The sequence below is a fragment of the Sinohyriopsis cumingii genome, chromosome 5 (assembly GCF_028554795.1).
Source record: "Sinohyriopsis cumingii isolate HCF-2022 chromosome 5, ASM2855479v2, whole genome shotgun sequence".
Taxonomy (NCBI): domain Eukaryota; kingdom Metazoa; phylum Mollusca; class Bivalvia; order Unionida; family Unionidae; genus Sinohyriopsis; species Sinohyriopsis cumingii.
In genome coordinates this window covers 100,177,685-100,192,316 of record NC_142965.1, presented here as the reverse complement: position 1 = coordinate 100,192,316, position 14,632 = coordinate 100,177,685, and the positions used below count along the sequence as shown (strand labels likewise).

The following is a 14,632-nucleotide window of genomic DNA, read 5'->3' as shown; positions in this document are numbered from 1 at the left end:
ACATGGTGAGGGAATACACCTTGATGAGTGCTACACTTTCATAATAAAGGTAGGTTAGTGCTGTATATGATCAATTTCCAAGAAAACATACTGTTTCTTCAATTTGAAAACTAACATCACACATTCATTAACTGATCATTATATATTTAGATATTGGACCAGTGCATACTTTTCAAAAAAATGGCGCCATATGTTAAGCAAAACCTGCTTTATAGATGTGGATGACTGAAAATGTTATAACAGAGGGATCTTTTTCAACTTCAGGACATACCAGATCATAAAAAAGACAATAACAAAAACAGATTGAGCACATTACTATACTCATTGCAGAATTTGTGCACTTAACTTTATGAACATTCAGAGAAAAGATAGACATGTACACTAGTTAAAATGAGTCTTGTATATAAATATTTTGTCAGTATATTTTGTGTTTACATTCTGGTATTAACCAACATTAATTTTGTCAATTTGTTGCAAGAATTTTAACTAACTGCAGATCCAGTTTAGGAGCAAAAGTAAATGTACATTTTTCATACAGTGTCCAGTAATTATTGCACTTGATATATATAAATTACATTTTTTCATACAGTGTCCAGTAATTATGGCACTTGATATGTATAAATTAAATTTTTTCATGCTCCGATTATTCTTTTTTGCAACTTGAATAGTGATAATTACACTTAAACCTCTCTCATGTTTTGTCATGTACAGGAATGTCATTACTAACTAACCAATATCGGCATCTCAATCTGAACCTCAGGATCAGGGCTTTATGATCTCTAGGACATTTCCTCATTTATTCTTTTAAGTAATTCCTATATCGGCTATAGATGGCTTTTTTATTTATACATTAAGGATGAAAATAAATACTTCCAAATAAATTAGTATGGGTATAATATTTACATGAAAGCCTGGTAGCTAAACATTTTTTATTCCCATCATTAGATGCATGTCTACATAATATTACTCTTTCACTTCTACCAGGATGGACATGAGATATGTTTTGTGGGAGATGAGGCCTTCAGAGAACTGTCCCAAGTAGATCCCAAAGCTGATGATCTTCTTGATCAAGTAAGTTCCCCAGTTTCCTTTCATATATGTGGGTACCCACAGCAGTAGTGATTGGGAGTCCAGATACAAAATAGACTGAAGTTATCCTGGCATGATAAAAAATAAACAGAAGTCATCCAGTTCTGATTAAATATAGATTGAAGTCATCCTGGCATGATGAAAAATAGACTGAAGTCCTCCTGGCATGATCATAAATAGACTGAAGTCATCTTGGCATGTTAAAAAATGGACTGAAGTCATCCTGGCATGATGAAAAATGGACTGAAGTCCTCCTGGCATGATCATAAATAGACTGAAGTCATCCTGGCATGTTCAAAAATAGACTGAAGTCATCCTGGCATGATGAAAAATAGACTGAAAACATCCTGGCATGATCAGACATAGACTGAACACATCCTGGCATGATAGACTGAAAGCATACTGGCATGACAGACTGAAAACTTCCTGGCTTGATAGACTGAAAGCATCCTGGCATGACACACTGAAAGCATCCTGGCATGATAGACTGAAAGCATACTGACATGATACAATGAAAGCATCCTGGCATGATAGACTGAAAGCATCCTGGCATTATAGACTGAAAGCATACTGACATGACAGACTGAAAGCATCCTGGCATGATAGACTGAAAGCATACTGACATGATACAATGAAAGCATCCTGACATTATAGACTGAAAGCATACTGGCATGATAGACTTAAAGTATCCTGGCATGAGAGACTGAAAGCATCCTGGCATGATACAATGAAAGCATCCTGGCATTATAGACTGAAATTATACTGACATGACAGACTGAAAGCATCCTGGCATTATAGACTGAAAGCATACTGGCATTATAGACTGAAAACATACTGGCATGATAGACTAAAATCATCCTGGCATGATAGACTGAAAGCCTCCTGGCATGATGGACTGAAAGCCTCCTGACACAAGGTCTTTTAAGAGTCTAGAAATAATCCAAATCTGATCACCATTACTGAAGTTAGGAAAACCTTGATTCAGAATTTTGCTAAATGTACATGAAGCATTCTAGCATGAGAGCTTTTTATCAATTTATCCTCAAAATCCTTTTGGCCAAATTTAAAAGAAACCATCCTTGAATGAAAATCTTCAAAATTTATCACAGTGTTGCTGATTTATATGAACACTGTCAGATGAGGTCACATTTGCTTCAAGTTTACAACTTTCCAAGGGATTTTTCTCAAGACCAGCTAAACAAAATTAGATTTTGTTTGATGGTATGCACCCTGGCATTAAAATGGTTCCACTTTTAACAGATGATGCAGCTCTAAAACACAAATTGAATTGACCACTGGTGCTAAAATTAAAAAAACCTTTAAGCTACTTTAATTAATGAATTCTAAAAACTGCTTAACAGTATTTCACCAAATATGATAGAAAGCATCCTTGTATGAAGACATTTTGATTTAGAAAAGATGATGCCGATCTTCAATTTAAAAGGCTGTTTTTACTAAAATATAAAAAAAAACTTCAAACCTATGTCTTGCTATGATATTGGTAAACGGAATTTACCAAATTTGATAAATATCACTTTTGGTTTATAGGTCTTTTCTCAAGATTATATTAATTCATTTATCTTGGAAATCGTAGCCCAAAAATCACACAACACTTGGTAATCTAGCCCTAATCTCACATAAGAATTGGAAATCCTAGCCCTAATCTCACATAAGAATTGGAAATCCTAGCCCTAATCTCACATAAGAATTGGATCCACTCATTACTAGGGAATTCAGGGCCAATCTCTGTATCCAAGGGAAAACCACTCTTGTATCACTTTCTTGCAAGCAAGCAGATGACTTTTTAACATCTTATCTGCTAAAGCAAGTCAAATGACTTCATCAGCAGATTCTAGCACTAGAAGGCTGGATTTGCAAGGTGGTGTAAAGTCTAATGTCACATGATTGGGTCTGTATCATTGAAAGGTGGTGTATAGTCTAATGTCACATGATTGGGTGTGTATCATTGAAAGGTGGTGTATAGTCTAATGTCACATGATTGGGTGTGTATCATTGAAAGGTGGTGTATAGTCTAATGTCACATGATTGGGTGTGTATCATTGAAAGGTGGTGTATAGTCTAATGTCACATGATTGGGTGTGTATCATTGAAAGGTGGTGGATATTCTAATGTCACATGATTGGGTCTGTATCATTGAAAGGTGGTGGATATTCTAATGTCACATGATTGGGTCTGTATCATTGAAAGGTGGTGTATAGTCTAATGTCACATGATTGGGTCTGTATCATTGAAAGGTGGTGTAAAGTCTAATGTCACATGATTGGGTCTGTATCATTGAAAGGTGGTGGATAGTCTAATGTCACATGATTGGGTGTGTATCATGGAAGGTGGTGGATATTCTAATGTCACATGATTGGGTGTGTATCATTGAAAGGTGGTGGATATTCTAATGTCACATGATTGGGTCTGTATCATTGAAAGGTGGTGGATATTCTAATGTCACATGATTGGGTGTGTATCATGGAAGGTGGTGGATATTCTAATGTCACATGATTGGGTGTGTATCATTGAAAGGTGGTGGATATTCTAATGTGATATGATTGGGTGTGTATCATTGAAAGGTGGTGGATATTCTAATGTGATATGATTGGGTCTGTATCATCGAAAGGTGGTGGATATTCTAATGTGATATGATTGGGTGTGTATCATGGAAGAACCTCATTTTAATCAACTGCCTGCTTTTTTAGAAAATGAATTAATAATTGAGTACTTTTGTTCTCATCTTTCAGGCAGTTGCAGCAGACAAGAGTGTAGAATGGTTTGCCAAGCATGGACTTACCAAAGGAGCCGCCTAACTTCACCAAAACTTTAATCATGTCACAAAAACATAATCAGTTTAGTCGGAAGATACCTGACTTTATAATAGATGCCCTATGCATATTCTTGTATGCTTGTGATTAAGCAGAAGAAGTTTGAATGTAATAAAAAGTCCCTGTAAACCAAATTAATATTAATGCCATTGATAAAAGATGACCTTTATTAATTGAGTGTTGTAAGCAGATATAGGATATTGTATTGATTCATTGCTTACCCATTTTAGCCCCAACTAGAGGAATGGTATAGAGGGTATTTTATGATGGGAGCACTTTTGTATATCCCACAACGATAACAGAAAGGGAACATGTTTATTGGCTGCTGCCTATATTTTTGTGTATGCCTGTTACAAATATGTTTTAACATGATGCCACAATTACCATTAAACTTGATACATTTACATTTTACAAAGTCATAAGTAAATATGTTTAAATTTTCAGGCCAGTACATCATTTTATCATTATTGTGTATTTTGTTGAACCTATGATTTTAATTTAAGAAAACTTTGTAAACACATTTTGGCAAAACCTGTTCAAGAGTGATAAATGACATTTGATTGACTTACTTGTATATAGATATTGATGACCTGGTTAGATTTTTTCGACTGCTATATTGTTGCTTAAATTATCAATTTATTCTGTACATTTTTTTCACTTTTAAGCTAAAGCTTGTTAGTGCTATTAAGAAATATTGCTTGAGGCAGAAACATTGAATATAGATGTAGGTTTGTATCAATATTTTTCTTGCCATTGTAGAAGTATTTCTGCTTATTCTCAGTTTTGGTAATTTTTTGTTGACTGCAGTGGTGTGTACGTCTTTTGCAAACACAGATCATTAGACCGACTTATTTTCTGTAGGACTTTGGATGGCATAATAACTACTTTGCTGTCCAGAATTTCATTGAATTAATTTTGGCATCCATGAAGAAACATGAAAATGAAAAATCACTTTACTTGCCTACTTCTTGTATTTGATATAAACTGTGCATGCTTTGCTAGTTAACCACAGTGTTATTAATCTTCCACTACCTTAAACTTTGCATGCTTTGCTACAGAACCATCATGTTAGTAATTCTCCACTACCCTAATTTTGCATGATTTGCTTTAGAACCACGATGTTGGTAATCTTCGATTAACATAAACTTTGCATGCTTTCCAAAAGGGTTACCATGTTGACAAATGCTGTCATTGAGTTTGCATTGCAGTGGGTTTTCTGAGTTGTGCACAATGTTTTGCTTGTTAACAAAATTATACTTATCATAAGCTAGTATATCTTTAATCTGTATTGTCAGGTCAATTTGTCTAAATGTATGTCAGATGTTCAGCATTCTAGATAATTTAATTACATATCTAGGTTCTCACAGCCAGTGTGTTCATGACATATTTAGCAAGCTCATCTTTACATGAAACTAACTTTGTATGCACTAGTTTTAGTGAGCTGCCACCCTTGACTGTTAGCTATGGTTACCTAATGCCATTCTTAAACAACCTGTATATTATAATTTTTAAGCTAATTGATGGTAGCTTTATTGACTACAGCACTGGTGATGTCGAGTTGGTTTTGTGGAACCACAATCCAGACTGGTTATTTTGTGTAGAGGTAAAATTTCTTGCCCATGGACAAATCTCGGTAGCAGTCTAGGCATATCTGATTGTAAGATTTGAATATACACTCTTCTTTTACTGTGCTGCACATGTTAACTACTGTGGCATGGCTGTTTCTGTCTCTGCTAGTTACCTCAGTTTGTTCTCTACTTTTGAGTCTTAATGGACTATCAGGACATCCCATAATATAAAGTTCCTTTTATGGCTTTTATGAACAGTATTATATAGATGAAGAGCTGTGATTAAAAACGAACTGCCTACATTGGTGGCTATTTTATTGTACAGATCTTAATTCTACTAGAATCCCATATGTAAATATTGGTAGTTGTTATAGATAACAATGAAAATTTCACTTGATGTAGTGCTCAGGGGAGTCAGGCTTGTATTCTTCTTGGCATCAAATGCTGAATATTGCCAAAGACCTTGTAATAATGTGCCTTGAATTTTTTAAAAAGGAAATTACTTTATACAAGTCAGCATGGCTTTGCACACACACACACACACACATGCATGCAAATGAAAAAGTGAATATGTCATTGTGTTGGTTCACACATAGAACAACAGGAAATCACTAATACATTCATATTACTTCAAAAGCAAAGTAGGAATATATTACTGATTTCCTTTTGAGTTGACACATATACACTTATGCATGCATACATACACACACACATTATAGATATATATATTTTTGTTGGTGGAAATATTTTTTCATGGCCCAAGGATTTTTCTAGTCTTCCAAAACTTATTATTGTCTAGTCTGTGTAAATACAGGGATTTTTTGCTGTTTTGTATGTTTTCATATAGCATTATTGGTTGAGTCGCAAAATGATATAACTGAAATAATTGCCTAGATTTTATTGCTTTAGATGACAAATTTCTATCCTTTGCAATTATTCTTTTTAGTGGAGGGATCTTGGCAGGTTAATTTTCAGAATTGTTTGCAACCTTGCTAGAAATCATAAAAACATAACCTTTTAATAATTTGATAATGAAAAGTAAAATAACAAAGTTACACACTATTGATATTAAACACCCAAAGTTTGCAAAATCGAATTGTTTTCATACAAAATAACAAATGTAGAAAACACAGCAGAAACCCAAAATACCAACCTTTTGAAAATTAAATACAGTAATAACAAAGTAATGCAAAATTGATCATTGAATATGCAGATTTTTACACAATATAAAAATTTATGTATATTTTAAAACACAGAAGTTTACCCAAAAGTTTTGCATACACCAATCAAAGATCCTCTGTACAAATTTCTAACACTGAACTTGGCTTTAGGAACAAGCTAATTAGGAAATTTCAAATGAAAAGATTATGTGGTGAAGCAATAAGATTATTGGAATATATAAATAACTTGAACGAAATCTGGAAATTTTATCTAAATATTTGATTTGCAGGAACATGATTTACCAACATTGGACTGGAGTAATATCTCTTTTGTATGCTGATCCATATAACTGGTTTTTGTTTCTGGCACTGTAAACTGAATTTGAGGGTCATAAATAAAATAGTAGATTGAGCATTTTTAAATGAATTATGCTTTTAAAACTTGCAAAAACTTTATTAAAAAAATACAGAAAAATTGTCTTATTTATCATATAAATTAGCAAGAAGTATATAGTACAATTATACATTCTGTGGTAAATAGGGTCACGTCAGCCATAAACTCAAGAGGCATAAATCCCAAGTGAGTACCTTGTATTGGCAGGCTTTTTATATACTGACATGTCAAACATTGTTTGCATTTAGGCATGTTTAGTATATACTTTAATCCCAAGAGAGTAATTTTTTTTGGCATATAGGCAGGATTATTATGAACTTAAATCTGAAGAAAGTATTTGATTTTGGCATGTTTAGTATATATTTTTATCAGATGAGAATACTTTATTTTGGCATATAGACAAACTTATTATGCACTTAAATCTGATGAGAGTACTTTATAATTGGCATATAGGCAAGCTTATTATGCACTTAAATCTGAAGAGAGTACTTTATTTTGGCATATAGACAAGCTTATTATTCACTTAAATCTGAAGAGAGTACTTTATTTTGGCATATAGACAAACTTATTATGCACTTAAACCTGAAGAGAGTACTTTATAATTGGCATATAGGCAAGCTTATTATGCACTTAAATCTGATGAGAGTACTTTATTTTGGCATATAGACAAACTTATTATGCACTTAAATCTGAAGAGAGTACTTTCTAATTGGCATATAGGCAAGCTTATTATCACTTAAATCTGAAGAGAGTACTTTATAATTGGCATATAGGCAAGCTTATTATCACTTAAATCTGATGAGAGTACTTTATAATTGGCATATAGGCAAGCTTATTATGCACTTAAATCTGAAGAGAGTACTTTATTTTGGCATATAGACAAGCTTATTATGCACTTAAATCTGAAGAGAGTACTTTATAATTGGCATATAGGCAAGCTTATTATCACTTAAATCTGATGAGAGTACTTTATAATTGGCATATAGGCAAGCTTATTATGCACTTAAATCTGAAGAGAGTACTTTATTTTGGCATATAGACAAGCTTATTATGCACTTAAAACTGAAGAGGGTACTTTATAATTGGCATATAGGCAAGCTTATTATCACTTAAATCTGAAGAGAGTACTTTATAATTGGCATATAGGCAAGCTTATTATGCACTTAAATCTGAAGAGAGTACTTTATTTTGGCATATAGACAAGCTTATTATGCACTTAAATCTGAAGAGAGTACTTTATTTCGGCATAAGAGGCATGCTTAATTGATACTATTTGATCCATACTAATGGATCTTAGAAAAAAATTATCTTGTTGATCATGTCATTCTTACCAATAAATTGAGCATTTATCAGTGTGACAATTCATACATTTTATTTAACAAAGAGAATACTGTGTCAAAATAAATAACAGTTTTTCAGAAAAGAAGCAGTTGCAAGTGAAATTCCACAGGGATCAATTCTGGGCCCATTCCTCTTGTCTCAGTTTCATAAATTATCTGCCACTGAAAATAGGCAACTCTATTTCATCTACTGACTTGTATGCTGACGACACCAATATAAAAGATTTTAAACAGCTAATTTCAGTCCTACAGGTATCTCTTCAGAGAGCCTTGCTTTGATTAGATTCCTGGTGCAAAGGAAAATGGTATGAAAGTAAATACAAAGTAAAATGTTACTGATTACTATCCCAAAAATACAGCAGCTTTGGATCTTAAAAACAATGAAATTTGTCCATGACAAAACCCTTGGAGTGATGGTTGACATCAATTTGGAATGGAATGAACTGATTCAAATCATATGTCATATAGTCATTTCATGTAGGGGCTATCCGAGTCATGTGTATCAACTAAACATAGATTAATATATTTGCAAATGCTATATACAACCATACCATGACAATTGTAATGTTACTTGGGCAGACACTTCTGAGTGGAATATTTGCAAATGATTCTGCTTGCAAAAAAGGGCTTGCAAGGCTTATCCTAGACAATGCTGAAAACATCCCAAATGGAATGAATGATATTAAAATGTTAACATAATGAACAATTATTTTGGAGAAGGGCTAAAGTTTCAAACTATATGGCTTCATTATATCTTGAGGAACTGTTCCATGCTTGAAAACAAGGCAACACTTGCAATTTAAGATAAATTCAGACTGCAAAGTTTTCATTTTTAAAAAGAAAAAGAGTTCTTTAAGAAAAGTTTTCAAAATTCAGGGCCACTAATATAAAAAAGGATCCCAAGGGAAATTATAGAAAGGGAAACTATAAATGCATTTACATATCTATTGAAAAGTGGATCTTATTTGCTTTACCAAATACATTACAGCGTAAAATAAAAACTGCCCAAACCCTTCCTTTTGTTGTCTCACTGTTTTTGTACAGTATATATATGTACACAATGTATCTAGTTGTTAAATATTCTTATGAAAGATTCTTTTTTCTGTTAAAAATATATGAAATTTTTTCTGGTATAAGCTTGTGTATTTTTTTCTCTTGTGTAGAATGAATTAAGAATTGTATGTTCATTCTTTATTGTGAGTGCAGCGGTATTATCTGTAAATATGCATATAATAGAGGATCACAAGGAGGATTAGTTCCATGTAGCAAATTGTGTCACCCTCTATAAATAGTCTTATTGTATATTTCAGTTTCTAAAGAGTCCTACATTTTGACATATAGACTGGCTTATTGTATACCTAAATACACAAAGAGTACTTTATTTTGACATATAGGCTGGTTTATTGTATAAATACCCACATAGTACTTTATTTTGACATACAGACCAGATTATTGCATACTTAAATTACCAAAGAGAAATGTTTTGTGACATATAGGCTGGCTTATGGTGTCCTTACATACAACAGAGTACTTCATTTTAACATATAGGCAGGCTTATTGTATGCTTAATTTCCCCCAGAGTCTTTATTTTGACTTATAGCTAGTCCTCGTTGTCCCATCTAGGACATAAGGCAGCAACTATCTACCACCATCTAAGACAGGTCTTGAGCAATGACTTGTGCCTCACCCCAGGAAAGTCCAATCTCTTCCAACTCTGTCATCACAATCCTTTGCCAGGTTGTCTTTGATGATCCATATTTGCGGTTACCAGCTGGTGTCCATCTGAGGGCTATGTTGTATATCTGATTTTTACATTGAGTACTAAAATTCCCAAAGAGTACTTCATTTTGACATATAGACCAGCTTATCACAAACTTTACACTTATTCCCATTCATTTTATATTATTGCTATTTGTCACTATTTTCCTGTCTTGAGTGTAGGCTTAATATTGTGTACAAATGTTTGCACTTACTACCTACCATATGACAAAGGGCTATATGTTGAAACATGGTGTCCAGAGACACTGATGGCAGGGTTATTCAGTCACAATAATTTGGAGTTTAGACCAAATTTTCAGTGCAGTGGTAATGTCATCAGTGTAGTGGTGATGTCAACAGTGTGGTGGTGATGTTAGCAGTGTATTGGCCAATACAGATAGAGAGGACTGTATCTAATCACCAAATATTCGTTTATATTTCAGTTTTAGTTACAGAAAATGAAATCAAAATAATCAACAGAACTGCAGCTTTCAGACAAAATATTTGTACAGTTTAGATATACTTTGTAAAGTCTAGACATATTTTTTAAAATCTAGACATATTTTGTAAAGTCTAGACATATTTTATACAGAGTTTTGTTTGTACAGTCAAGAGTTTTGTTGGTTCCATAAATCACAGATACCCTTCTTATGTGTAAATGAATATATTCTTATCATGATAATGCAAGATTACTTTCATAAATATTTATCCTTCATCGATGAAATGAGAAAGAATACTTTTAATTTTGCTACAATGATAACTTTACTAGCAGTGCAACATGACATCACCATTTATGGGACTGATTCTTTCATTATCTAAAATCACAGGATCTATCTATATTTTCCACATGTCTTTGGAATATGTACACATAAGGTCTTGGAAGTTGAATTCCTCCTCCACCTGATGAAATTTTAGAACATTATGAATTTATTTTACTGGTTCTCAAAACATGTATAAAATGGGAATGGACTAAATAACCTTGATAATTAGATAATTTTTAATTGGTTTTTTATTACTCGATATGTTTATAACATGGGAATTTATTAATCCTAATGATTATTAATTAATCTTAATAAAGTTATATCTGTTTCATTTAACATGTATTTTGCACCATTAGCTGTGCTCAAATGTTTTTGATTATATATTGCAATAAAGTGTGCAGAGCACATTTCTTGATTGTTTCATTATCTGAACTCTCTCTCGCTCTCCACATGTCTTTTGTAATATGTGTACATAATGATATAGGAGTAAATTTCCCTTCCACCTCTTAAACAGCTTTACAGAATATGGTATGAACTTCATAGAATTTCCTAATAATTATTTATGTATTGAGAGGAAACACTGTTTTGTAACTGCTGAGTTTTAATCTCAGTTGCTACAAGGATTTATCGACCCAAAAAATATAAATTCATCATGGCTGTAGGCTGAGGTGAATACAAGTTTTATGGGGTTGTTCAATCCTTGCTGCAACCAAAATCAAAAGTCAATAATTGCTTTATGACGATATTTAATTGTCTGATATTCATTTAGCCTTAATTGGATTAAGACAACAGTTGATTAATTATTGAATAATTAACATAAAAACCACAAACATTGAGGATAAAAGGTACAATTAATAATTAATATATAAAATCAACAGACATACAGACCAAGGGTATGTATGTTGCAGCTTATTTAGTAAAGTATTGGTATCAGTTTGATTGAGCATTATCTGCAAACTTGAAAAATAATGTTTGGACAAAAATGTATTGACATTTTTACAATTTATCATTGTTCTTCTCCCACCCCACCCCCACAAGAGATCACTCATTTTCTAAAATCATAGTTTCATTTCATTAGGTCTGTCCCATTAAAGAGAGATTGTTATACTACTCACTTGGAAGACATAAGATTTCAGTAATTTATCTAGCAGCCTCAGTTTGATCTCAAGTTCATCTTGTATTGTTAATCATTAATGGAAGTTATTTCTTTCTCTTCGTCTGTTTGTCTGTCTGTCTGCCTCTTCACACCCCCCCCCCATTAGTTTCGACATACTTTTGATTTCATTAAAAGTTTAAATTATATGAAGTGCAGTTGTAGGAGATTTGATTTGGCTTTTTCTTCAGAATAGCAACACAAATACACCATGGAGTGATTATATTTCATTGGGTGAGCTTATTTGAATGGGTTGTTATGACAGTAAAAGTCATACAGGTCATATATGCATTCAGCATCGACTATTTCAGTAATGGGTGTAATTGTTTAGAATTTCATTATTCTTACCTTTAAATGGCAATTATTCAGTTAATTTGGATCCTCACACTAATGTTCCTTTAGTAGGTCATTATTTACAAACCCTGAGAAGTACTTATGGCAAAAGTCAACGATAAAGTACATAGACATTATTGGACGAGATCAACCTACAGGTGTGATCCAGTACAATCCGGATTGAATGTCATGCAAAGTGATGTAGCAATGAAAGTTACTCGTGTAGATGAACAAATTCGTACTACCCTATATTGAGACGATTAGACTCAACATGCTCTTTTCTTGACCGAGTTTAGTATCTAGCCACCATTGCAAAAGTCCATAGCTATTGATTATTTTCATCTGGAAGTTACTTGAGGAAAGTTAAGATCTAGAGCATTTAATAAGCAGGATAGAATGGACTTTGGTTAAACAAAATTAGTATTCAATTTTAAAACAACAATTTATTTTTAAGATGAGTATAACGGCATGCATGGCCTGTATGATTTTGCTATAGTTGTGGACTGCTGTACCATTTTTGATTGCTGTCCTGCACTAATTGAATAACTAAGTTGCTGCTACCAACATGAAAAGAATGAGCTAATGAAACTATGCTGTTTTGAATATTAGACTTTACCCAAATTCAACCAGCAATTACTGCCTTATATTACCATTTGTGTTGTCATGAATACATGCTTCTGCTAACTATAATTTCCAAACTAAAAAGGATGGTAATACTCCTTCAGCTAACCATGGTGGAAGCACCATATATCAATAATTTTTGGTGTGCATGTGTGTGCCATTCCATCCTTTCATCAGCCTATTCACACCTATGGATTAAGGTAAGCATTAAAGGCCCATGGAGTTTATTGTATAATCCATTGTTATGAAATATCCATTCACAAATTTACAGGTAGCTTACTGGTATCAGTGCCTTTCAAATTTATTCAGTGGATGCTGATCTGGTATCAAATGTACTTGCCATTACTAAAATAGAAAAAACTTTGAATAACTCAAAGGCCATTCAAAATAATCTTACCAAAGTTGACATAAAGTATTCTCTCAAATGATACTAATCTGCCATCAAATATGTCCACCAGTACTAAATAAAATGCATCTCAAAACACACTAAACTGAATTTGACCAAAATTCGGGCATTACGTACTATTAAATATATACTAATGATGCTGTTTTTCAGTCAAGCATGACTGCATTACTGCCATTTTAAAATCCTTTAAATTATAACTTCAAAAGAAAATGATAAGCAGAATTTGACAGAAATGCCATAGCATGAAAGACAGTTATTATTTCACAAATGGTATCAATCTGCCATCAAAAATGGCTATTACCACAAATAAAACAACTTTTTATTGTTCATTCTAAAGTAAAAGTCTTACAGGTTGTGCAGGAATTAAACACTATTTCAGCTATGAACATAATTTTTGTAAAATATGTTTCTACTTACCTTTAAATGGCAATAATTCATTTTTTTTTTTGATCTTCTTATATTCATAAGCCTTTAGAAGGTATTTATTTACATGCCCTGAGAAATACACACAGCAAAATCAATGATAAAGTACAAAAACATTTTTGGATGAGATCAATCTATAGGTGTGATCCAGTACAATCCAGATCAAACGCTTATGTGCAACGATGTCACAACAAAAACTACATATGCTGATAAATAAATTCAACCTGCCCTATATTTTGATGATTAAACTCAATATGCTCTTTTTATGACACAGTTTAGCAACTAGACACCGTTGTAAAACCTATAATGATCAAAACTTTTCATCTTGAAGTTTCTTGATAACAGTTAAGGTGCAGAGCGTTCAATAATTGGGATTGAACAGACTTTGGTTATTCAAAATTAGTATTTGAAAAAAAACAATTTATATTTAAGATAAGTAAATTAGTATACATGACCTTTACTATAAAAAGCTACATAATTTGACCAAATTTTACAGAAAGTGTTCCAGCTTGAAGGCCTTTCATATATATTCAAATGGTGACATTCCACCATCAAATGTAACTGCCAATACTTAAAATAAATAAAAAGCATTTTGCTCACCTTTATCTATAAAAAATAAACTTTAACAGAATTTGGCTAAATTTTTACAGAAAGTATCCTGGTATTAGCCTTTCAGTAATGGACAAATTATGTTGATTTGCCATCTATTGCAGAAGATGGAAAAAAAGGGTTATTTGAAGCAATTGTTTTTAAAACATATGCAATTAACAGAATTAGAATTTTTTTTATTCAGAA

General features: G+C 32.7%; 1 protein-coding gene across 2 annotated transcripts in view; it reads left to right on the top strand.

Moving 5' to 3' along the window:
* The window catches only part of LOC149799874 (glyoxalase domain-containing protein 4-like), a 32,287-nt gene extending 20,981 nt beyond the window's left edge, over positions 1-11,306 (top strand). Inside the window, exons 9-10 of one of the 2 annotated variants that reach the window (XM_089959314.1) lie at positions 985-1,071; positions 3,840-11,306. In XM_089959314.1, the coding sequence (XP_089815440.1) occupies positions 985-1,071; positions 3,840-3,905 (153 nt within the window). In that variant the 3' untranslated portion in view covers positions 3,906-11,306. Of the gene's footprint in view, positions 1-984; positions 1,076-3,839 lie in introns of both variants that reach the window. The other variant, XM_089959313.1, reaches the window with a different exon arrangement.
* Positions 11,307-14,632: the final 3,326 nt, after the last annotated feature.